This window comes from Malaya genurostris, chromosome 1 (assembly GCF_030247185.1).
Source record: "Malaya genurostris strain Urasoe2022 chromosome 1, Malgen_1.1, whole genome shotgun sequence".
Classification (NCBI taxonomy): domain Eukaryota; kingdom Metazoa; phylum Arthropoda; class Insecta; order Diptera; family Culicidae; genus Malaya; species Malaya genurostris.
The window spans coordinates 98627080-98654353 of record NC_080570.1 but is presented as its reverse complement, the minus strand read 5'-3'; the positions used below and the strand labels follow the sequence as shown (position 1 = coordinate 98654353).

At 37.5% G+C, this 27274-nt stretch overlaps 2 protein-coding genes across 6 annotated transcripts in view; one reads left to right on the top strand and one right to left on the bottom strand.

Moving 5' to 3' along the window:
• LOC131427162 (uncharacterized) overlaps positions 1-4483 on the top strand; it is a 93731-nt gene extending 89248 nt beyond the window's left edge. The window contains exon 2 of the mRNA XM_058590127.1: positions 4140-4483. Within this exon, the coding sequence (XP_058446110.1) occupies positions 4140-4483 (344 nt within the window). The remainder of the gene's footprint in view (positions 1-4139) is intronic.
• The window catches only part of LOC131425201 (irregular chiasm C-roughest protein-like), a 402826-nt gene continuing 376214 nt past the window's right edge, over positions 663-27274 (bottom strand). For 4 of the 5 annotated variants that reach the window (XM_058586873.1, XM_058586872.1, XM_058586875.1 and 1 more), the window contains 6 exons: positions 24925-25299; positions 24218-24869; positions 17856-17992; positions 17476-17702; positions 17100-17395; positions 663-9917 (listed from right to left, as the gene is read on the bottom strand). In XM_058586873.1, coding sequence (XP_058442856.1) covers positions 9460-9917; positions 17100-17395; positions 17476-17702; positions 17856-17992; positions 24218-24869; positions 24925-25299 — 2145 coding nt within the window. In that variant the 3' untranslated portion in view covers positions 663-9459. The remainder of the gene's footprint in view (positions 9918-17099; positions 17396-17475; positions 17703-17855; positions 17993-24217; positions 24870-24924; positions 25300-27274) is intronic. The other variant, XM_058586876.1, reaches the window with a different exon arrangement.

The window sequence follows — 27274 nt, the reverse complement described above, 5'->3', positions numbered from 1 at the left end:
TCGGAACCGTAAGGGATACCCATTTTATGTTTAAATTTGAATAATGAGCCAGTGTTAGCTTTCAAATGAGCTAAAGATTATTGAAAACGTTTTAATCTCCTCCGAGAAAATATATTATATGAAATTCTATAGCTTTTCCATAGAGAAAGGCCAAACATAGGAAAATAATTGTATCCACAATTAAAAGTAGGCCATATTTCATATATACTTCGTCTAAAATCTATTTCGATACGATATTAAAACAGTTGTATAATTTGTCGAATAAAACTTCGGCGAAATGGCATTCGACTAAATGACCCTTTCAGCAGAATGCCATTGGGTAAAATAACCCTTTCGCCGAAACGGCTTTCGAGCAAGTGACCTCTGCCTATCTGAATTAGAATGAATTATCATTGCATTGCTTTGCTTTAATTCGTTTCCATATGAGTTAGATAGGGGAGAACTTACCAATGAAAGTCATCTTATCGTTTATTGCCGGTTATTCGCTCATTCATTCAAGAAAAAATGAAAACAAAAATAAGCGAAGATTATGTAATACAGTTTGATTGCGGTAGAGTGTAGAGTTCTCACATTAATAGTTCGAACATTAAATTAAATTCGGAGTTCAATAAATGAAAAAAGAAGAAGTATGTGATATTAGAATATAACAGAATTCATCCTGATTGCGTCATGTTTTTATCGATTTTTTATTTCGTTTTTATTTCATTGCAATGACTACGGCTATATCTACAGCATAATTTCACTATACTAAGTCAAAATATTGATATCCAACTTTTCTATCTATGAATCGGTGAGACATAAGCTAAATACATACCAATGAGTTTATCGAGCGAAATATTAGTATTGAAGGCATAAGTTCTTACGTAATTCAAAACTGATGAATGGATTCGTCGTTTCTCAGATGAAACAACTTATTGTAAAATGTAATTTCAACTGTTTAATGACTTATAAAAGAAAGTGAAAAGTTTGCATATTTTTCCTTACTTCATGCAATAATTTTATCTTACTGCTAGCCTTATTTATTTATCAGTCCAAGTTTTGTTTACTCCTCGCGTTCGCTGTCTTCCTGTTTTAGTTTGGTTTGATATTTTGTTTCTTTATTTCTAGACAACGTCGTGATAAACCTGTCTGTCTGTAGATATCGATGGGCAGTGCAATTTATTCTCAAAATGTACTCTTGTGCATCTTCCGTCATTCGTTGCTTGTTGCTTATCGGATGCTAGCGAGCGACGTTTTACTTCAGCCGACAGTTTTAGTTTGCTGTGCTGCACTTGCTTTGCATTTATTTTTTACACAAGCTCACATTATTCTTTCAGCCGGCGAAAACTTACCGATAAAAGTTGAAATTGCTTTCGTTTCTATTTTTTTTGTTACAATTTTTTCGTTCTTGACACTTTCCCAAATAGAATTCCTTCAGTGGTGTATCGGGGAATGGAGAAGGGACGGTGTAGAATTTGTTTTTAAAATCTGTTATAATAAGCGAATACCCCAACGCTGCGTTGATGCTAGAGTTATTACTATTAAATGTGGTGTTCATTAGCATTTTTTATTGTTTGAATCGTTGAGAAATGTGCCTCAAAATTCAGTTTCTATTCGAATCTTTTCTTTTTCGTGTAGATTCAAAATGTTTCTGCGTTGGCACTCGACTGTAATTTGAATTGTCTGTAACTAGTTAGGCATATGTGAATGTTATAGGTAAATAAATCAATATCAATGCTTTCTTCAATTGGTATGCAGTCATTTAATCAAATAAATTATTACTATTCATTAAACCAATTCCTGCGTAAATCAACATTCCAGCAAAATGAGATAGTTGTACTTGCAAACAAGTTTCAATTAAATTATTTATTAATACTACCAAGTTAGTACACATTTCATACATCAATCACGTCCCGATACTAAGTCTGAAATTGAACCGAACCATCAGGTTTCAGTCGCTGGATCAACCTTCCTGCCCGACCCACCCCAGCTGAAGGGAAAACGACCGAGAATACATTTATTAGCGCATTTCCAGGAAATGTACTTGTATCCATCATTGAAGAAAATGAACCAGCTTGAACGGATCCAAAGTGAAAACTTTCCATTTCTCTTTCCAATGGGAACTGACTGAGGAGCACCGGTAGCGCTCTTCGTTACTCATCCGTACCAGTTGAAAATTCCAACTCGTCATAATCTTCTGATACATGACCGATGCGGGGGTTTCAATGGGAGGAAAATGCGCTATTCGATATATATTTCGCATTCTGAGTGCTCCTATGGTATCCTTTTCTTCTGTCGATTAATGATTCGTGATCGTTCAGTTTTCAGCTAAAGACGAAGACTGACACATCTGTGCCATCTTGTTTCAATAGTGTGCCGTTCTGGAATTGTGTCGAACCGAAGTAGTGAAATGGGAGTGCGTATGCACCACTTCGAATCTTGTCTGGGGACGATTCCTGTTTCAAAAATTACTTTTACTAGGCGTTTTCTTTCATATGCTTTTTCGGTTTGTTCTACCGTTTAGGTATGCGGGAATAAGAAAAAAATGGATCATGTGGTACATTCCGCTGGTTATATGGGGATTTATGACGCGATTGTTTTTGTACACACTTTGAAAAATCGGCAAATTTACGTCTTCTGAGATTGACATATGTAGTCGAGCTTTCAAAATTGTATTCATGCATTAGAATATAACATGTTATTTTATGTTCCTGCTTGGAAAGCTCGGTATGTTTGTCATAGACTTAAGCAATCGCAAAACTTTTGTATCGAATTGCTGTGATAGGACATGAAATTTCAGTATGTGGCACATGCCACTGGAACGTGCCACTTGGACCAATCAGTTCTGATTCTGATTCCTGTATTATGACTTGAAGTCTTGATAAATGTATAAAATTGATAACATCATCAATATCAACATGATTATGCAGTGGAATGAGTTCCGAGTTGTCAGTACTGCGAGTAAATAGATGAATGCTTAGTTATAAATAAAACAATTAAAAATTAAGTAAATTTAAAGATAAATGATCGTGTTTTGACCGCACATAACTTTGTAATCGTAGAACATTTTATTAATCTAATCTCTTGGAATCTATTTTAAGCATGAATCTCGAGGGATGACACTCTCCGGTAACTAATGAGTATTATAACTTTCCCATCTTTGCATCCGTCCTGACTGAACATCTACCAGCTTCGGGCTGAGAGAGTGGCCTAACATTACTCGCAGTAGCTGGAAGTGGCAATACCAACGGAATAGTAACTTGGCTGAAGAGACAATCGATCTGCTATAGGTAGCATAACAGAAGCAACACTCGGTACGGAGACAGCGAACGAAATAATTGTCTTGTTTGACGACAAATGCAAGCAGTTAGTGTCTGAGAAGAATTCAGCATCTCTTTAAATTTTTTTGTATTGTAGATAACCTGAATACTGTTTGTACGGTTTTAGTTGCCGTATTTCGAATTCGCCTCTATTTAGGAAACATACATCAAAAGCGCTAGAAGGAAGATTGAGATTACAAAGTTTATTCGTGCTAAAGACACAAGAAAGTCGAATAAGAAATTGAACCGTTCACGCAGAGGCCACACTAAAAAAATGAATTTTACAGGTATCATAATCCCTCATACGATGTAATTCATAAGGACCTAATTTGTCAAATGACACAAAGTTTCATTTGTAATGACTTAATGTAGGATTAGCATGAATTTCACTGGTTTTGACTGTAATGTGCGTTTGGCTAGCGGGTGAGACTGTATGAATTTAAATGCAGTTTTTACCAGCCTAACAGATGTGTGCTTCTATGGTTCGATTTATTATTCTCGATTGAAGTCACAGCGGGTTGCTATCATTACTTCTTTTTTATTTCAATGAATGTCATATCATGGAATTTTAGACCCAGTATTGAATGTTTTTGCACGTAAATTTGCGTGAACTACGACGCTCCATTTATGTGCATTTCATAAGATGTAAAATATCAATTTTTTTCAAAGTGTGTGTGTGCTAAGCACTTGCTACAGTTGGCATTAATCAACTATCAAGCGAATTACTAAAATACAGTGATGATGTACTGCCCACATAGAATTGACGTCTTAATAGATGCACATAAAAGAAACGTCGCGACTCATCGATTTTGCCACCTCCAAGAACATGACCATTCGTAGCACCTTCTTCCAACATAGCCTCCCTTATCGTTACACCTGGAGATCACCTCTGCTTGAAAATCCACCACGTTCTGATTGATGGAAGGCACTACTCCGACAATATCAATGTCAGGACCTATCGTGGTGCTAACGTCGACTCTGACCACTATCTGGTGATGGTGAATCTGCGCCCAAAACTCTCCGTCATCAACAATGCACGGTACCAGATTTCGCCACGGTACAACATAGAGCGATTGAATCAACCGGATGTCGCCTCAGCATACGCGCAGAATATCGAGGCAGCGTTGCCAAACGAGGGCGAGCTCGATATGGCTCTCCTAGGAAACTGCTGGAGTACAGTATAATCAGCCATAAGCAACGCAGCCGAGTGCACAGTCGGGTACGTGGAACGAAGTAGACGGAACGAATGGTTCGACGAAGAGTGCAGAGGGATTTTGGAGGAGAAGAACGCAGCGCAGGCGGTAATGTTGCAGCATGGAACCCGGCAGAACGTGGTATGATACAAACAGAAGAGGAAAGAGCAGACCCGCATCTTTCGGGAGAAAAAAACGCCTGCTGGAAGAGGTGGAGTGCGAGGAAATGGAACTGCTGTACCGTTCTCAAGAAACACGGAAGTTCTACAAGAAGCTCAACAAATCCCGCAACGGCCCTGTGCCGCGAGCCGGAATGTGCAGGGATAAGGACGGGTGCCTCTTAACGGATGGACGTGAGGTGATTAAAAGGTGGAAGCAGTACTTCGATGAGGACCTGAACGGCGCGGAGAACGTAGACATGGGGGCTCAAGATGACGGAGGTAACGACTACGTCAGTGCAGCAGAAGACGGAAATGATTCAGCTCCTGAGGGAAGTTAAGGATGCCATGCACAAGCTCAAAACCAACAAAGCAGCTGGTAAGGATGGCGTTGCAGCTGAACTCATCAAGATAAGCCCAGAAAAGATGGCCACGTGTTTGCACCGATTAATAGTCTGGATCTGGGAAACCGAACAGCTACCGGAGGAGTGGAAGAAAGGGGTAATTTGTCCCATTCACAAGAAAGGCGACCATTTGGAATGCGAGAATCTCCGAGTGATCACAATTCTGAATGCCGCCTACAAAGTGCTATCCCAGATCATCTTCCGCCGTCTATTACCTAAAACGAATGAATTTGTGAGAAGTTATCAAGCCGGTTTCGTCGATGGCCGATCGACAACGGACCAGATCTTTACCGTGCGCCAAATCCTCCAAAAATGCCGTGAAGACCAAGTCCAAACGCATCACCTGTCCATCTACTTCAAGGCAGCATACGATAGTATCGACCGCATAGAGCTATGGAAAATTATGGACGAGAACAGCTTTCCAGTGAAGCTGACTAGAATGATTAAAGCTATGATGGACGGTGTGCAAAACTGCGTAAGGGTCTCGGGTGAACTATCCAGTTCATTCGGATCTCGCCGGGGACTGCGACAAAATGACGGACTCTCATGCCTACTATTCAACATCGCCTAGGAAGGAGTAATGCGACGAGCTGGGGTTAACAGCTGGGGTACGATTTTCACGAAATTCAGTCAATTTATGTGCTTTGCGGATGACATGGACATTATCGCGAGAAACTTTGGAACGGTGAAAGAGTTGTATACTCGCCTGAAACGCTAAACAACAAAAGTTTAACTGGTGGTAAATGCGTCGAAAACAAGTACATGCTAGTAGGCGGAACCGACTACGACAGGATTCGTCTAGGAAGTAATGTCACGTAGACGGGGATACCTTCGAAATAGTGGAAGAATTTGTTTACCTCGGATCCTTACTAACGGCTGACAACAATGTGAGTCGTGAAATACGAAGACGCATCATCAGTAGAAGTCGTGCCTACTACGGGCTCCAAAAGAATTTGCGGTCAAAGAGGATTCTCCCCCGCACGAAATGTACCATGTACAAAACGCTTATAGGACCGACGATCCTCTACGGGTACGAAGCATGGATCATGCTCGAGGAGGACCTGTAAGCACTTGGAGTTTTCGAACGTGCTAAGGACGATTTTCGGCGGTGTGCAGGAGAACGGTGTGTGGTGGCGAAGAATCAACCACGAGCTCGCTACACTCTACGACGAACCCAGCATCCAGAAGTTGGCCAAAGCCAGAAGAATGCGGTGGGCAGGGCATGTTGCAAGAATGCCGGACAACAACCTTGCTAAACTGGTGTTTGCCACAAATCCGTTTGGAACAAGAAGGCGGGGAGCGCAGCGGGCAAAATGGGTGGACCAGGTAGAACGTGATCTGGCAAGTATTGAGCGTGATCGAGGATGGAGAGAGGCAGCCACAGACCAAGTATTGTGGCGTACTATTGTTGTTTATGTGTTATATTAAATGTGATCTAGTGCAAATAAATGTATGTAAGTTCTTCGAATGATTGGATATGAGGAAGAGTACCTAAAACATGATCCGTAGATCTTAATTGTGGATGCCGAGCTAATAAAGTACGACAGATTTAAGTTTTCTGGACATGTAGCATCAATGCTTAAAAAAAGAACGGTCATAATAATGCTCCTTTCTGAAGCAGATACGGTTTTTGGGTAAATTTACGCGATTGGTCAGTACAACAATAGAGAGAATGATGTGTTAAGTCCGAGTATCTGGAACGCTCTCAAGTTCTTTCAAATCTTCGGCGAGAGGGCTATGGAGAGGTGATCTCTCTTGTCTCTTGTTGAATATTGCTTTGGAAATTTTAATTCGAAGAGCGAAGATCGACACGACACTTTTCAGTCTCATTGACGATATTGATATGGTGACACGTCCCTTGAGAAGATGATGGAAACATACATCGGACTGACAACCGAAGCTGAGCGTATCGCACTGTCCATAAATGAATCAAAACCAAATAAATGAGAAGAAGAGACTCTAGAGAAGAAAAACTACGCCTTCCAGCAAGAATATTGATTAAAGGTGACGATACTGAGGTGGTTGACGAGTTTGTGTATTTCGAGTCAATAATACCAGTAAAGAAATTCAGAGGCGCGTTTTGGTAGAAAATCGTGCGTACTTTGGACTCAGGAAAACCCTTCGATCGAGTGAAGTACGCCACCGCACGACGTTAACCATCTAAAAAATGCTCATTATACCGTTCCTCTCTATTGCCACGGGACCTGGATTCTGTTAGCAGAGGATCAACGCACGCATGTTTCCGGAGGAATGGTGCTGCGGATCATCTATCGTAAGGAGTGTATCGAAAATAAGCTATACACAAATTTTTCTTTCAAATTATGATAAAAAACGATATTTTATTCAAACTAAAAATTAATCCTTTATTGTACGAGGTTAAACTTGAGCATAAAGAAAACCGGATGAAATTTAAGTTATTCCTTCACGAGTTTTCCAACTTTTGATCGAACGCTCTTCATCAAGTTCCGGACAAGTGTTGCATCGCATGTTTTGGACGCTTGAGCCCAAATTTTTTGAACTCCTGCATGTTCCCAGCTGCCTAACCAGTTTTCTTGAAGACCCTCTTCACGATTGCCCAGTAACGTTCGATGGGTCGAAGCTGAGGCCAATTTGGTGGATTGATATTTTTCTCAACGAATTGTATACCCTTTTCCACAAGCCAATTGAGGGTGGTTTTGGCATAGTGAGCCGACGCCAAATCCAGTAAAAACAGTGAAGGTGTGCTATGCTTCATATATAAAGGCAGCAATCTCTTCTGGAAACACTCAGATCGATAGATTTCTGCATTTAAGTTCCGGTAGTGTAAAAAATGGTTGACTTCAAACCACAGGAATATATTGCCTGCCATACCAGTTCCTTTCGACCGAGTTTCTCCACTTGAATCGACTTGTCCGCATCGCTCACATCCTCCCCAACGCCGACAGTAAAGTATTGTGGACCTGGAAGGGTTTTTGAGTCCTCTTTTACATAAGTCTCATCGTTCATCAAAACGCATGCATCCGGATACTGCAAAATACGCGAATATAATTTCCGGGCCCTTGTTGCTGCTCGCTTCTTCTGTTCTACACTTTGTTTCGAGTATTTCTGATTCTTGTAGGTCTTCAGATGATTTCGCCTCTTGATACACTGGATCATTCCGACACTTGTTCCTGCTTTTTTGACCAAATCACGTAATGACATTGATTTGTTCTTTGATTAGAGATACAACTTTCGGGTTGGAAGAACCGGGTTTTTTGCCTCTTCCTTGTAGCTCATCCTAAGAATAATGTTCCCCAAACTTAGACTGGATTTGAATCATGAACTGCTACGATGGGCTGTGCATGTCGTGTTCTTGAATTTGATCCGGCTGGGCCATGAAAACGAAGAGAGTAGCGTTCAAGGTAGATCGATAAAATGGAGGGCGATCTACGAAGCATCCGTGACTGGTGACGAGCAACCATGGACCGAGTTATGCGAAGAAGTATGCTTAATGACAGCAAAGGACACCCCAGGACTATAGCTGCTAATAGTGCTAGGTGACACTGAAGCAGATCAATCGGCGAAGATGCGTTTATGAGTGAAGAACAGTGGTCCAATATTGAGTGATTTGGAAATCTTCAATTCGTTCTTTTATACAGTGAATGCGGAATGTTTCCCAATGATAATCTCGTTAAAATTGGCAAATTCAATCACATGGATTGAAATAAATTAAATAAGTTATATTCAAGTACAATATCCACGATATATGTCTCCTCTTTGATCGAGATAACCGGACGTTTGACTTGTGTAAAGGGAAGGTCTTAAACGTTCTCAACATCTTCAAATACAGATTCCGATTCTTAGTTTAACGAAGTTTTCAGTTCTGTGAAAGAGGAAACGTTTCAAAACAAACTTCCGTCAAAACATTCCACATCCGACAACTAGGAAAATAAGTAATTTGTCCAGATGTTAAATGATTCGTTCATTACCTTCATTTTAGACTTTTATGATATGGCTTCTCAGAAGTTTTGGTCTAATTAGAATTACATTTTTCATACCTGACCGTGATAAAAATATTCTTGTGTACTAAACCATAGCTCTTTTTATAATTGTCTTGTCTTCACTGTTTCTTACTATAAGAAGAGTTTCAATACATTCTGCAGTAAAATTGGAAAAAGGCCCTGGCTGAGAGAATTGATTACATTTTCATTATTATAACATTTAGATGTATTCCGCGTTTATTTTATAATAAACTATAATTATAGTATTATAATGAAGTGATCTCGTTGAGCTATGTTTTAAAACGTTTTAAATACGATAAACAGAGTTTCCGTTTTGGTACAATGAACAAAACAATGCGCGTTGTTATTTTTTAATTGACGGCTGCGCTTAAAACGTCGTGCCTCGTTCTAAGCCTCACTGTTTATATTGACTCGAGTAATTTGTTTCACACGTGTGTTGCCAGTGCTCCCTGCTGCTTAAGGCTGCCAGTGTTTGGAATGATGAACTGCCCACTATCGGTGGAATGAGTCGCCGCCGGCAGCGGTGTTGTGCCACTTTCAGATGCATCTGTTCCACCTCCTACTCCTACTCTAGGGACTAACGGAGGAGGTTGCTGAGATTGCTGAGAACTCTGCGAAAGTGTCAAAGATGTGGATTGTGCAGAGCTTGGACTAGTTGAACTAGCGCCCGTAGTTGCTGGACTGGAACCGGAACCAGTTGTTACAGAGCCAGCGCCTATTCCTTGCGAAGTTCGTGTAGCAACATTGTACGGTGGTGGGGCAGGTGTAACAGCGGGATTGGCTGTAGCAGGAGGGACGGCGTTCGAATTGCGTTGATATGACTTCCCAAAATTGTTACCGTATCGACAATCGATTGTGAGATGGCCTTGGAGAAGTGGTTGTTCTGAAATGTGGAATAAAAACAATATTACAAATTACTGCAATAGAAACGAATCAATAAACTGTTTAGAGTCAACGACACTTTTCTACAAAAGTTACATAGGTAGAATTTCAACACCAGGTTTTTCATTCGAAGTTTTTCCAGTAAGATGGAACTTTTCATTTATTTCAGCATCATCACATGCAGCTAAGTTTGTCAAACAAACTTTTCGCTCGCTCTGTACTACGAATTTATCTCGTTGCAACGAAATAAAGTTCAGGTAAACAGAAATCTATTAAAACTACCCGGGCGACAAAAGTTTATCTATCTCCCCTGGCACGATTACCCGGGTAGATGAGAATTGCAAACAATGACCCAAGTAATAACTTCGTTTTCATACACCTATAAAATTGCGTTAAAATTAGAACACAAAATTCTTTGTTCTCAAATTAGCATTAGGACCACAAAAATTAAAATTTAACACTGTAATGATTTTCCGTGCAATCGAGTTTATAATAATTGACAACAAAAACTAGTGTTGTGACAAGGGCTGAACAACACACCAAAAACAATTGAATTTTACAGGTGAATTAATCCCTCATACGATGAAATTCATAAAGACCTAATTTGTGTGATTTAATATTAGATTAGCATGAATTATACTGGTTTCGACTGTAACTTGCATTCTGGTAGCAGGTGCGACTGTACGAAATGCACCTTTTACAAATCATGTAGATGTGCGCTTCAATGGTTCAAGCGATTAACACACGTACTTTGTTATCCAATGGTTCTCGGTTCAATTAGAGGCGGTCGCTATAAGTATTCATTTTTTATTCAATGAATGTCATGAAATTTTAGACACAATATTGAATGTTCTTCTACAAAAAATTGCGCTAACCGCGACGCTCCATTTATCGTCATCCCTTAATGAAGAGAATTATAAACTATTCCAGAAATGTTCAGCAGGCCATCCGATTTTACATACTCCGATTCATATGAAACTTTGCATACATCTTCAATATGATAAACTATTTATTTTACACGGATGGAGAGACCATTTCCACTTATGAAATTGTAGGATGTCGAATAAAAATATATACTAAAATGCCACGTCTAATGTTTTTCTAAGGATTGAAAGATTGAAAAAAATCAATTAAAAAATGTCTCTTCTTTTATACTAATTGAATTCCAAGCTCGTAACCCACATTTGAAAGTTGTTAATTAGTGAAGTGAATAAGTTTCCACTCTAATAGTATTCGAGCATTTTTCGAATTTTTGTTTGCTGATGAATAATAGTCGTTTAAACAAAGAATATTATTCCACAGATCAAAGAAAATAAATTTACTCGAAGTCACCTTACTCCTAGTAGTAGCTGTTTTCGAGAAATTTGTCATAAAATTCAAAGAATCCAGATGTTCATTGAACAACACCGTTTCAACAAGTCTTAGTATATGAGAAACAGACAATCTAAATGAAACATTGTATTACCTGTAACTTTTTGAAACAACGTAAGTTATTAAAAATTTAATTATTTGCATTTCATGTCTATAAATTCCAAAAACAACTACTTTTAGAAGTAGGGTCACTTAGGAAAGTGAGTTAATTTATTTCATTTGATCTGTAGAATCATGTTCTTTTGCTGCCTAAAATAAAAAGAATGCCTAGAAATTTCTTAAGCACTAACTTTATTTGCTTTTTAATTCACACAATCAAATGTGGATTTCAAGTCCAAGTTTAAAACAAAATCATTCGGAATATAATATTCACAGGTGTTTTTCTAATTTTAGTGTTTCTGTTTAATTTATAATTTTTGTAAGAGCATTTATATTTTTTCAATGTATTTTTTTTCTAGAGTGCCAAATCGATTCCATAAACATTCTTTTTCGACCTTATTTTTATCTATTTCTAGAAAGTGCCTTTAAAAAGGGAGGGGGTGTAATGTTTGTAATGGCACAGTTTCGAAACTACTGAACGATTTGCTATAAAATTTCGCACATATGCTTTTTGCTCTTCAGAGATGGTCATAAGGGTATATTCATAGCGGAGGGAGCATAGCAAGTGTCCTCGAAAGGGTGGATCATGACTAAAATTGTCTAATTTGATGAGAATCGTTACTTTTTGCAGACTACGGATACTTTTTGCACAACTTAGATATGATTATAAGGGTATTTGTGTGGGGTGGATGTACCAAGGACCTCTAAAAGGGAGGGGGGGGAGGTGTAATTGATGTAACGATTTAACTTCAGAACTACTCAACGGATTACAATCAAACTATCTTGCTATACAGAGATGGTCAAAAGGGTATTTTTTATAGGGGAGGGAACGTAGCCAGTGTACTTAACAGGAGGGGTCATGACAAAGTTTTTCTAATTTGATGAGAATCGATACTTTTTGAAGACGATAGAAACTTTTTGCTTGATTTAGGTATTATTATCAGGATATTTGTGAGAGGTGGATGTAGTCAGGACCTCTAGAAGAGGGGTGTAATTGATGTAATGGCAAATGCCCTTCAGGAATCAGAACTAAATGGCTCAAGTGGCACGTTCGTTTGAAAGGTCTGGATGTATTTTTCCGGGGAATTCGAAAAACGAAGAGCAAATAATCTTTACCTGCCTATGAACGCGAGTGTATGTTAGTTTCAGCATAACTACAAATCAACTAAACAAATCGCCACCAAATTTAGCACATGTACAAAAAGTGGGAATCGATACTTTTTGAAGGGCACAGATACTCAGAGGTAGATATAAGGGTAATGGAGGAGAGCTGTACTAAGTTCACTAAAAAGGGGAGTTCAATATAAAATTTATTCGAAGAGAAACGATGCTTCTTGAAAAATACAGATACTACTTTTCTATCAAAGGAGAAGATTTCAAGGGAGAAGGAGTGTAGCAAGTGTCCCAAACATGGAAAGTTTAGTGAAAAAATGGTCGGATATTGCGAAAAAATGGTACTTCTTGACAAGTACAGCATATTTCTAGCAACTAAGTGAGGGTCACAAAAACATTAACAAGAGGGAGGGCGAATAAATATTTTTAAAAAAGGGAGGTAAACTTAGGAATATTTGTATCAAGTGAATCGTTATTCTATAGTACGAATGTTGTTATGATGGTAAACAGCTTTTCATTCAGTCTTTGCGGAAACATGTATTGGAGAAGCCAAAAGAATGAAAAACTAACAGAAAAGATGATTTATTGGAAAAAAATACACTCAGAGACAGGACTCGAACCTGCGTTCTTATGCATTCCGTGCATACGCGCTACCATTTCACCACTCTGAATCTTGTTATAGACACTCTAAAACGCCATTCAGACATAGTAGAACGTACATAGTACATAATTATTATCAGACGAAAAATCTTGAGCAATTACTTTTTGCAACTCAGAGGTTACTAAGACGGTATTTAAAGAGGGAATTGTATTTTAAATGTCCTTTCAAAAGGTACCAACCGGGGGACGGGTATAGTGTGATAGGTAAGTCGATGCCTTTCACGCAGCCCTCCTGGGTTCGATTCCCAACCCCGCACATAGGGTCGGAAAGTTTTTCTAGTCCGAAGAGGCGAATGACCTTAAGGTTAAAACCTCTGTAATCGAAATAAAAAAAAAAGGTTCCAACCATAAAACTGACCCGATTTGACGAGAATACGGTTAAAATTATGATTGTTGTGCGATCTGTGATGGGACATTGGCCGTGTGCAATCTGAACATGTACGGAGCACTGTTCAATCGGGTTGCCATCTAAGTTATGTTTCACTACATACCGAACTGCAACTGTGATGAGCAAATTTGGGTTGCTATCAGTTTCAAGAATTAGACACTTTAAATCTGCGTGCTGTACTTACCGCCTGATCGTGTCAATGATTCTGTTCTAATCGATCAACACTTAAAGTCTCTCTCGTTTATAACGGCACAAGTATCCTTGAACGATAGGATTATAGATAGATTATGTTGGATGACTACAACACAGCCGGTTTAGTCCAATTAAATGGCGTTTATAATAGCAATGGGCGCCTGCTGGAACTTTGCTTCGTCAGTCACGAACTTTCTGCCTCGATTACACTAACGGAAGCTCCAGCAACACTCGTTAAAATTTGTAACCATCATCCACCGCTTCAAATATATATCCGTGACCAACCACCTATCACTTTCAAGAACATCGCTGAATTAACGTACCACAACTTTAAAAAAGGGCACTACACCGCTATGAGTAATTTTTTCTCATCTTTAGATTGGAACTCTATATTATCCAATGAATGCAACTCAGCTTCAGTAACTTGAACTTGTTATACGCCATGGATCAGTTCATACCAAAAAAGACACCTCGTAAAGCAATCCACCCACCATGGTCTAATTCTATCTTGAAAAACTATAAAAGTGCTAAGCGATCAGCCTTGAAGAAGTTGTCCAAATATTCTTCGCTACATCTCAGATTGCACTATTCGCATCCAAACTACCGTTATAAACGTCTAAATAAGACTCTCTACCATAACTACAAACAGCGGATCCAGATAAGTCTTAGAACGAACACGAAAAGCTTCTGGAGTTTCGTCAACGAACAACGTAAAGAAACGGACTTTCTAACTCAAATGTCACGCGATGGAGTTCAAGCATCAACATCTCTCGAAATCTGTGATCGGTTTCGTAATCATTTTAGCAGTGTTTTTCGGACGAAATTTTAACTGACGATCAATTTCATGAAGCGACCGGTAACGTTCCTCTGCGTACTCCCTTTGGCTCTCATCCAATTATTACGACCACTGAAGTTAGCAAACCGTGCTCCTAGCTTAAGTCATCATTCAGTGCTGGTCCTGATGGGATTCCATTTATATTACTAGAAGGATGTTCAAATAATATTTTGATTCCACTATCGATACTGTTTAATAGCTCTTTGAAAGCAGGGCATTTTCCGGTCATATGGAAAAAAACATACAGTAAAACCGAGATATCAAATTATCGTGAAATAGCGGCGTTATGCGCAGTATCCAAATTTTTCGAACTAATCGTTTTGGACTTCATCACACATAATTGCTCAAACTATATATCTGAAAGTCAACACGGTTTTATGTCAAAACGATCTACTACTATAAATCTCGTATCTTACACTTCATTTATCATTAAATCCCCGCAAGTGCGACTGCAAGTAGATGCTGTTAATACTGATTTTTCTGCTGCTTTCGATAGGATCAATCACAATTTTGAAATTGAGTAGACTTGGATTCAATGGACCTTTTCTTAATTGGCTGTGCTCATATTTAACTGATCGCGACATGTCAGTGAAAATAGGAGATTGCACTACGTCTCCATTCACTGTCAGTTCCGGATTTCCTCAAGGCAGTCATCTTGGACCGTTCATATTCCTACTCTACCTAAACAATTTAAACATTTGCTAAAATGCATGAAGTTATTGTATGCTGATGATTTTAAACTCTTTTACCTTATCAAAACCGTCAAAGACGCCAGATTCTTGCATGTTCTGTTATTTCATTCACTCGCTAACATTCTATGATCGAATTCGACTACACGATCTTACAAACTGTTTTTAGACTGAAGAGACCCCCTAAATCTTCCGAGTTACCAAGATCGTTGCAAGCTCATAGATCTCGATCTACTGTCCGTTCGCAGAAATGTGTTCAAGGCAATTTTAATTGCTGATCTTCTCTAGTCACGAATTGATTGCTCTAGTCACGAATTGATATTCGTCGTCGTTGTCTTCAAACTCATCCTTTCGTACGCATTCCTGCCGCCAGATCCAACTATGGCCACAACGAGTTATTTGTCAGTTTTTGCCGAGTGTTCAATCGCTGTTCAAATCAGTTCGACTTTCATCTAATTCGTGATACTATCAGGAAATTGTTTTGTCGTACACTATCTCTTTAAAAATTTATCGTTAGTTTTAAGTACTTAGATATGTAGTTATAATAGTTATGATATGCAATATGTTATAATAGTTAATAATATGAAATGTATCATTCGGATATTCTGTAATCTGTTGGTACAAAAGATGAGAAGGTTTTATACCTACTGGAGACATAGTGATAGATTGATAATAACTTATTTCCAGTGGGCTTTTCCCTGCTCCAGAAATGAATAAATAAATAAATACATTCGGAGGGTAGGACAATTTCTGGAATCGTTTTGCGGCCTACACGAAAGATTTCCGAGCAACGGTAACTCAGGTAATTCAACAAGTACAATAACAGTTTCTGAGCAACACTTTAATGCAATTAACAGTTTCAGTTTTTGATTAGAAAAAATAAACGGCGCAATTCAATCTGAGAATGTGTCTGAATATTTCGGGAACAGGTTACTTCTAGGAGAAAGGTTATTATGAGTACACTAATTGTTTCCGATAGGTAGGGTTATTTTCTGGTTTTTAAATAATCATTTTTCATCAAAACTAAGAATAAATAAAAATTGTTTCTGCTTAGTTTTCAAAGGACACGATTCATATTAACGTTAATGCGTTCGTTATAATAGCAGATTTAAAATAAAACTATTGGACAAAAATATGGGATGCACATTAATTATATTTTCTCGGTTGATTTTTGAAATGTGTTTGACTTATATATTTTTTAGAGTGTCTAATCGTTTTTCTACCACTTATTTTTTCATTATCATATCTCTACTAATAAGGGTCTCCGAGTTACAATAATTTGAAGAAATTTGAAAATTAGTATAGAGTCAAGTCTCTCCATTCGTGCAAAGTCAAATTTTTGTCACACAGATGATGTATACGTAGTTTCATTCAAGTCAGAACAGGTCGATAGTGATTTTGTCACGTTTTCTGCAGTAGATTTATGGAATTCAATTGACATGCAACAACTTATCAAATATTTGATCCTTTGCACTTGGTTTAATATAATAATGACAAAATTTATATTTTGTAGTGATTTTCTCAAGTATAGAAAATTATTATTCTTCATATTAGAATTTTCATTTCAAATAAAGTATGCGATTGAATTGCAATTTTCTTTTACTCGGGTAGCTCGAGCTGTGTCTCGAAGGAAATAAGAAATTGCTACATCTACATTGATCTGAATCCTCATTCAGAACCTTTACTGGTTTTGAACAGCAAGCTTTTTCTTTAATCTACCGATTGATGCAATTGTAGTTAATCTGATAGTATTCAATTCTGATTAAAGGGATAAAAACATGGAAATAATGTTTCATTTGTTTATTGAAAAAACTAGGTTTAGTTTTTTTTACTTACTGATCAAACTATTGGACAGCGAGATCACGTTGCCATGGATGCTGGAGAGGCCGTTATTTTGTCTTATGTCAGGCATACGATGGCACCCAACATGCACGGATTCGTTCTCGTGATTTTGGTTACTTGTGTCACTGCTGATGTTATTACTGCTAGTGCTCGTACGGATTTTCCTAAGGTGGGTTGCAGATGGATTGTAGTCGCTGGAATAATCCATGTATGATGCGTAAGTGCTGCTGTTATTTCCAGCATCCTTTCCAGATGGTTTGCTGAAACTGCTAGTGAACTTATCAGTCGGCCTGGTAGGAAATGAAACGAAAAGTTACATGTACCGTAACAGAAAAATGAAAAATTGAAATCCATGGAGAATGTTTCGTACCGAAAATATGTATACCTTCCCATAGAACCAACAGCTTCATCCAGATGCCTTGCACTGTTAGGATGTGCAATTGTAGAGCTCGATCCGAGAACCACGTTCACCTGAGTTGTCATACCATCTAGTCCAAGGTTAGTTTCCATAAATTCATTATCACGATCTATTTTCAGGTTACTAACGTTCGATGTACGACGATCCAACTCCTTGCAATCCTTTTCAGAGACATGGTGCTGTGGATATTTTTTCGTCGACAGTTGCAAAAAAGCATTAGATTATGGAGCAGGTAAAATGTGAAGCAAGAAATTAAATTCCATTCCAAAGTGGGGATACCATAAAATGTTCATCCGCCATCGGAAACGGGGTGCCTACAGAACAGGACTCACCTTCGGTATGACATCCGCTGGTGGGAGCTCTTTTCTGCTCTTGTCTCTCCGAAAGCATGTCGCCAGCAGGACAATGATGATTAAAAGTGTCAGCCCACCAAGGGAACCGAAAATGATGACTGGTAATAAAATATTTTCTGCTCCGTCCGACGATTGCAAATCCACCGATGGTACCGGATAAGAAGTAACAAGAGATCGAAATTAGATTTTCATATGTTCATCGTTCATCCGAAACAATCGGAGGCAATGGGCCAGATGGTATAAAAAAAGGATTTTTTTTCTATGAGAATCGATAATTCATACTAAAATGGGAGCGTTCGATTGGTGCGAAATATTAATTTTTTTAGTTATACATAGCTGTTGGATGGAAGTGAGTGCTATCAAAATAAATTTCTTTTGGGAAGTCGTAAGCAAATTCTATGTCTAAAATATGAAATATTTACCCGTCTATGTATGTTCATGCATGTTTGAGCAAAAACAACTTTAGCAGAATTCAGAAATAGGATGAACATTCACGAGAACATCGTGCGGTAAATTTTTTCACTGAATTGTGTCTTTCAACATTTATGGGTATATACCAAAGAAAATGAAGGTGAACGCCATTTTTTTGCAAATTGTAAAAAAAATTGAAAAAAAACAAAGCGTTCAGTTCAGGCTGCATAGCCAACGAATATTTTTACTGACAATATACAGCAGTGAAGAGTACGTGAGTATGCATCATAATGAATATCCCTAAAATTTACAAAATAAATTATTACATATGTGGACAAATCCAAACTTTTCATATTCTCTCATTCTCTGGGATTCTATTTATAGTGTCGGGGTCAAAAGACGGGGACAGCATGTAAAAACTTTGAATACAAAAACCGGACAAAAACATTTGTTTTGGAAGGACTGGTTAAGTTTTCGTCTGGTTTTTGCATTCAAAGTTTTTCTGTCCGGTTCTTGCAGAAAAATTTTTTTTTGAACGGTTCTTGAATTGCAAATTGCAAACGGTTCTTGAATTGCGTATCCGGACTTTGCTCTCAATGTTTTTATCCGGTTTTTGCATTCAAAAATACTTAAACTATTTTATGAAAATCAACACTCTTTGCACGAGATTGAAGCAATTTCTGAAGCACTTTTCCCACTCCGAAAAAGTGACATCTTGAATAGACGTTTTGAATACATCAATCGCTTTTTGAAATGCGTATAACAAAAGGAATCTCAAATAACAAAGCAAAGCCATGGTATTACATTTCTGTAGAGGAATTTGACCTTCTGTTTCAACAGACTTTGCAACCGATTCAGAGTGTACAGAATCATTGCATGGCTGGTGCTACGATTCTACTGACACTACGAATCTTTCCAGGTCGGGGCTCGAACATACGACAACTGGTTTGTAAGACCAGTGCCCTATGAATTGAACCGCCAACCCGGGACGACATAACACTAATCCGATTTGACGAGAATACCGTGAATATTATGATTATTATGAGATCTGAGACAATTACTAGAATCTTTTTGCGCGGGAGCGGGTCATTTCGCCGAAAGCCATTTCGCAGAAAGTCGTTTCGCCGAATGCCATCATTAGATCATTTCGCCGAAAGGGTCGTTTCGCCGAAAGGGTAATTTCGAATACATTATATTATTAGTTTTTGTGATATTATGCCTCCTGTATACCTGATGTGGCGCAGCCACATAACCGAAGCCAAGATGGCTGAGCTGAGTCGGCCGCCGACCCGCCGTCGGAAGCGGCAGCCTCTTGCATACAAACCTGTAAACGCCTCGTTTGCCCGGTCTACTAAAAGCTAGATTTCTTTGCTTTTGTTAGGTCCGAACGAGCGGTAGCGACTTTCGGCGAAATAGCTTTCGGCGAAATGAGCCTGATCCCACTGATCCGATTTGACGAGAATACCGTGAATTAATAAATTATGATTATTGTGAGATCTGAGACAATTGCTAGAATCTTTTTACGGTCTTGCCTTCACGAAACATTTCCGAGCAACGCCGAGTAATTCAGCTAGTATCTAAATAAACGGACTATTGAAAATAAAATATCGTATTTTAAAACTCCAAAATCAACTCCTGAAGAACAAACAAAAAAACCATGTTTTGGTATGATATCTATTTATAATTCTTACAAATCCTATTTATAGTTCTTTTCAGATTTGACTTCTTTCTGTTTCCAAATTAAAAATGTTAACCACCGGTATTAGATTTAAGTTTAAACTTACGGGTACGGTTCGGATTTGATATTACAAACCTTTTAAAGATAGACGGGTTTCGGGTATTCGAAAACGAAACCGGCCGACTCGGGTCTGGGGTGGCATTATGTATCTCGATTCGACTGAAATTTTATCGAATCGACCACGTTTCGTATTATGGTTCTCGATTCGAAGTCGATCATCGAGCTTCGTTCGACTTCACTCGAAGAAGTATTAGATTATCGAGAAGTTTTGGCATTAAGGAACCAAAACAATCGAGCTCGTAAACGACTGAACTCGATAAGAAATGGTCGAAAGCCTTATTACTATCGACTATGAGTTTACGAATACGTTTCTTTTTTATTTAGGTATTATCGATAACATCTTAGATTTTCATAAACATATTAGTATTGATATTCTTTATTTTAATGCATTATTTTGTATATCGTTATATATATTTTGTGTGTTTGGCATATTATGTACAAGTCGAACTGTTTAGAAAGCATATTAATTGAAAGCTGCGTGGTGTTTACTTAAAATAACAAAAGTAAGTCGAAACTAACCTATGCCCAGTAACTGTAGTTTGTAATAAAATTTTTGAATCCTGTGGAATGAAAACGTCGCTCAAACGGATTGTAGGAAAAAGCTTATTCGCTCTATAACAATGAGCAAATAATGTTTTTACCCATATATCTAACTCAAGTGAATTGAAAAATTTGTCCAAACACCTTGAAAGTATTTAGAATATGCCAAAAGCATCACAATCTCGTGCTATTAGCGTGTATTTGACTCTTCAATAGTACCTAAATAGATTATGAAGACTACAAAGAATGGGTTGCTCCAGGTATATTAGCTAAAGCAATATCTCCTAATAAATATGATAAAATATTACAAAGAAAGCTGCAAAACCTAAAAGCCTTTGATTAAAACTACACATATGGATGACGTTAATTGTATTAGACTTGAAACAAATCATGAGAAATACAGAATTTTTTTTATTATAATTTCAAAAGTTCATCGATAAATTGTGTACAAGAACACAACACGCTTGAAAAAAATCTTTACATTTCAAATGGAGTGGAAACGAATCTGCTTCTTGATTTAAATTTCAGAAATGTGTTCATGTTAATTTCGTGCGGCAACTTAAAACAGCAGTATTACAAACAGTTTACTGCTTTTCAGTACTTGAACTGAATAAATGTAATCGAAAATACTCGAACAATAATTCAGTTTAATTATTTTCATGATTGCAATGTATATGGGTTTGTTTACCTAAGTATGTTATGACCAGAGATGCCAGATATTTTCATAGAAAATCTGTATTGATTCGTATAAAATATCTGTATTTATCTGTATTCGCTAATATGAAATTTCTACAATACAATTATGTTACAAGGTGTTATTCCAATAGATTATGGTTATATAGTGGTAGATTAAATTTCATATCTTATATTATATTCATCGACGAAATTTTATAATTTTTTCCTATCAACAACAATTGAATTATGGTGCCATATACTTGTCTAATTTGAAAATGTTCACTTCATAAGTTGAGATGGATTTCCAAAACCCAATATGCAACGTCGAGTCAGGTAATACAACTGTCAGTCTGGCAATAATGTTTCATGATGCCAAGACTTGTTTTACTTTTAAGTTCAATTTAGTTACAAATTTTAATATAAATGGATTTCAGTGTTCTTCATTAAATATCTGCACTAAAAATATATATTTTAAAAAGTGATTTGTACGTTGATTCCTAAACGTTTATCTCGTCATTGCAATCAAATACTAATAGATAGCTCAAATACTAATAGATAGTTTAATTTTTTCCTTAATACTTTTGGTGGAATCTGTATAAATCTGTATTAAATTTAAGAAATCTGTAAGAAATTTGTACTCTGTATTAAATCTGTATGCGCATGTAAAAATCTGTATAATACAGATAAATCTGTATAAATGGCATCTCTGGTTATGACAGTTCGAGCAGCGTCAGTCGAAATCTAGTACCACATTGTTAGGATCTCGATCACGAGGTCGAAAGCGATACGTAATGCCTCAGTTCAGTCGAATCGACTTCAAAAATAATCGTTTCGAGCAACTCGATTCGAGATGCATAATGTCAGCCCTGGTTTAGGCTGAGAAAAACGAATTGTCGAGTTTGGGTCGGGTACCAGTATAGATTTTATGAATGGAGGTTTTCGTTTATTAGATTTTATATTTTCAGTCGGGTTCTGGTCGGGCTCGGGTTTAAAAATACGCAGTCAATGCTACAAGGCAAATCTGCAACGGATTCCAACGACTATCACCGGAATGGAAACAGGAAATATAAAAATGGAAAAAAGAATGGAGTTAGATGCGATTGGCGAACCATTGCTGTAGAAGAAGAAAGATGGTCTTCTTGTATTGTTAATAAATTTATTTGACTTGGCTTGAGTACTCGAAACAACATGCAACATTCGTGGGAAAAATATTTCTCCATATATCCCTGTCGTGACTTGTGTACTGTGACATGTGTTTTCGAAGGATTTACAGTCTATTCAAACAGTTCCATTATTTCGTTACATTTAGGTAAACTTGCTCTTTCAGCTAAATCCTAATTTTATTTACTATCGGTAAAATTCGACAACTTATGCTGTTCAAATATATATTAATAGTTATCCCTGTCTGAGTTATCTGGAGATTTTTAGGCTGAACTGAACGGTTTGAATCATTCTGTACTTATTGAATTTCAAGCCACGTAGGGGTAGATGGGGTAAAATGCACCCCCTAAATGTAGCTATATCTTAACTATAGAGAATAACACGGAAGAGTTTCATGCATGACTATCTTCCGTAATCATTATTTCTCAAAATCACGTACCGTATTTTCTAAAACCCTTAAAAATTGTTTATTGAAATATATGCGGGGCATGACGCCCGACCGTGGAAAACATGAAAAATTTATATTTTAAATTGCGCGAAGTGACGATTATCTGAACATAGAGGCAGGATGATCTTAAACAACGGGTGAACATCCATCAAACTACGGATTAAAGCTCATGACAACCACGGGGCAATATGCTCCCTCATAAAGCTTCTTCTTCTTATTTGAAGAAAGCTTTAGACTTTTAGTTGACGAAATATTTGCCAGGTGGAAGATTGTTCATTATTATTCATTAAATTGATAACTTATGGATAATTGTTCTAAGCGAATTCTTGAGCATTTTGCCTCACACAATTCGGGTCGTTTTGCCCCCAAAAATATGAGACGATAAATTTGACGATTTTTCTATAAAATTGCAGATACATCGTCTGTATTAGAACTAATTTTAGAAACCCGAATAATTGACAAAGAAGTTCACTGGTTACCAAATTAAAATCGTCTTCCTCACCCTAGAAAATTACTATGGAATGAACATCAAAAATTACTTATAACAGAGACATAATTGTTTTTTTTTTTAGTTTTCCAGATATGATTGAACCATCGCTACCAAAATTTTATAGTAAACTGTTGTTATGGCGGACTTTCAGTTTCAATAAAATTTCAGTTAAAAAAATTGGTAACTTTTGAGAAAAGCAAAAGGTGCATTATTTTTTGGGGGTACGTTTTACCCCATCTTCCCCTAATACCGGTTAACTTAATACTGTCTGCGATTCGACATTCAAACCCAGATAGTGACAATAAAGTGTTCATTTACAAAATGAAGCGACATCTATGTTCTTTGGGGAAAGTATTATTAAGTTTTATTCAAACATTAACATTTAAACATTTGCTATGCAAGTTTGACAATTGTCGTCTACTGCAAAATAAGAATAAATTGAAATTTTCTTAACGCTGCTTTTCGATATAAGATTTTTCAGTATTTTGTCCGCAAAAAACATCTAATGGTCGGTTGCTATGTATTAACTAATTACTAGCAAAGCTTCTGTCTGGTTTAAGCATGCAGAGAAACAAGGCCTTATCTTTGATATATTAGTTTTTCCATAAAATTGACTTTAAGCTTATAATACCCTATTCTCGATTCGGCAGTATGATGAGCTATGATTTGAAGTAATATTATTTCTTGATCGATTAAAATAACCAACCTATCTAAAACCTATGACGAATTGAAGGTCTAAAAAGTGCAATTATAAAGAAGCGTTCAAACAACCAAATGAAAAACTCATTACCATCTAGCCCATTGCAACGGAGCCGTACCTTTCGAGATGAAATCAATTTCTACGAAATCCAGTCCATAGTCGTTGATCACCGTGCAATTGTAGCCGCCAAAGTGTTGTCGCTGGCTGTTGTGAATGATAAGAGTCGACTTGACACCTTCCGGTTGATAGCTTTCGATGACGGTGTACTCATCGTGCTCACTGCTGGTGTTAATTTCGTGCCCATTGTGGGCCCAGATGATATGTTTCGCCTTCGGGATGGAGAAAGCCTCACACTCGAGCTGTCCGGTGTCGGTGATGCTACCGAACTGCTGTCTCGGCGAGTTGATACTTGGTGGACCTCTCAGATAAACGCTTACCTCAGTCTGTATCTCGGGAAAGCCGGGAACAGAAGCCTTGCATAAATAAAGACCTGCGGTTGAATGCGTAACCGTAAGTGTAAAGTTGGGCGAAGTAGATGCGACTCTGCCAGAACCATGTATCCAAACAATATCCGGTGAGGGATTACTATCCACATCGCAGTACAATGAGACCATCGTTTCTAGGTCAGCCTCCACCGATTTCGGGAGGCTGCGAAAGGACGGTGCATAACTGATATCCAATGTTTCACTTTTCTCACTTTTACCTACAACATTGCGTGCCTCACACTCTACAACTGTGCCATGGTACTTTTTGGAGATATTCAAAATTACCTGCAATATAATTTGTTGATGTGTGCGAATTGCTTCGTTCAGGTGCACTACTCACCAACTCTGTAGAATAATCACCAATCAGCATTTCGTTTCCAACGTACCACCGATAGGTGATATCGGGAGGATTGGCATCGGCATGGCAGTGCAACCGAACATCGCTTCCTACCAGCATCTTTCCATCGTTGTTGCGGCTAATGACTGTGATGGTCACTTTCGGAGCATACTTGACGTCCAACTTTACCTTAACCGATCGGTACGTCCGATCTGCCGTGTTTTGTGCCTGACAAGTGAAAGATGTATTATGATGTTCCCTTTTGGGTGTTAACTTGAGAATCGATTTAGCAGTGAAACGACGGGAATCGGAGAGCGGTTCTTTCATATACTCGATGCCACTCGTGAGTACATTGCCCAGTCCGTCGATCCAGGTTATCTGCAAATATAAAGAAATGGTCTTCTGTAAGCATTTTTCATTTGAACGAGAGCCGCCGTGAGATGGAAACCTATTTTGTAACCCTTGCCAATGAACATTTTGGTATGATTTTTGGAGCAGTCCTGACATTACTAAACAACTGTTTGATTTTTGGATTAATAAAAAAGCAGGATCATGAGCTTTGCTGCCATTTTTTTTAGTGAATCGACAGTATAGTGTTTATTGGACTTTGTTTATTTTGTAATGAAATTTTGCGCATGTAAACATTACACCTTAAACAAGTTTTGCCAACATTCCATCAATTTGTACTCATCCAGTAAAAAGTTATTTTTGCTTTACAGGTACGAGTCTTGCAATGTTTAAGCCAGAGCTTAAAATTGTCACACATTCTCAATGAAAGAAACCATTTTAGCAGTCTCATTTTCAATGTTTTACTGTGTCATTCGTAAATGACCGACACCAGAACAAACGAAGAGAGACGAAGCATTTCCGTTTCTCATCGAAAAAATGAGAGAGCATAATTGCCAACGTCACTCTTTCCTCTTTGACAAGACGAAACCAAACTAACGTCTTCAGGTAGCAACAGCAGAATTTCAATTCTCATTCTTTCATCGATGTATTGAAAATATGTGACGCTTGGCTATAAAAAGTCACTAAAATATGGCAAATCGAAGTAATTACATCCCAGAACTTCTTTGAAAACCAAAACTACTACAAATTCGAGCACCAACACTTAAAACTTATTGTGAAACTTTTTTCTGTCGTTTCCAATTATCACAGTTTTGGTTGAATATCGACACTGCATACTATGGGATTTTCACTGAAAACTGCATATGACTGAAAAGACAAATGAAAGAAAAAACACAATTTTGAAACTACTGTCCCGCTTATGTCATTGACTGGACATGGATTTCGTTATCATAGTTTGCAAGCGAAGCTGAGAGTGACAGTAATTTATTGTCATTTTCGTCTATTTTTCAGTCAATGAAAATGACTTTTATTAGCTCTGGTTTAAGCTACATTCGACCATTTTCATGTAGATATCTTACAAACCGTCATACATCTCACAGTGGGGAAAAAACGATCAAAAACGCGACTTTGCTCAATAATTTTATAAACATCTAAGCAAATATTTTCAAAGTAAGTATTTCTTATGCAAATTTTTCCGTAGAATCGATTTATGATAGTTAGAACATCCGCAAAATTCACTATCATGCCCGTTTTGCTCTAATTCCTCTTTTTTCTGACTTTACTACGAAAACTAACTGTGAAACTCGGAAGGTATTCCTGATATGCTCAGAAGTTATATAAATGGAATGATTTTAATAAGATTGACCACAAATAACTATATTCTGTTTTACCCCCAGTCATCTTCTTCCATGAATTTACAGAAAAAAAAGTTCTACTGATCGGTGTTTGGACTAATTATGGTTAAACAAGACAGTTATATGTTTCGCATATAATCTCAAATAATAATTAACATATAGTCTCCATGATCGCATGCATCGTGCTATATCGTTTTACCCCAATTTTCCCACAAATATAATTTTATGTTGAATTCAGATTTACAATCCCGAAGCAGATCCAATATGACCTTCCAATATTGGTTCATATCACGTACAAAACATCTGTAATCCAATCAAACACAATGGGAATGACAGTACTAGCCTGTTTACCCCGTTTTACCCCAATTTATTTCATAAGTCGTATTTCTTGTTAAACTTTCTTTCGCATACCGAAAGCAGGCTGATTGCGATTGATAAAAATCGATTGATATTACGAAAAAAGCCCTAAAAATAAGATTACAGATGGATCCAATGGCCGCATGAATCTTGTTATACCGTTTTACCCCAATTTATCCTTTAACTGAGTCTTATTATTTTGCTCCACATTTGGAAAATAGTTCGTAATATACATCGATTTTCATCAACCGCAATCATCCTGCTTTCGGTATGCGAAAGAAAGTTTAACCAGA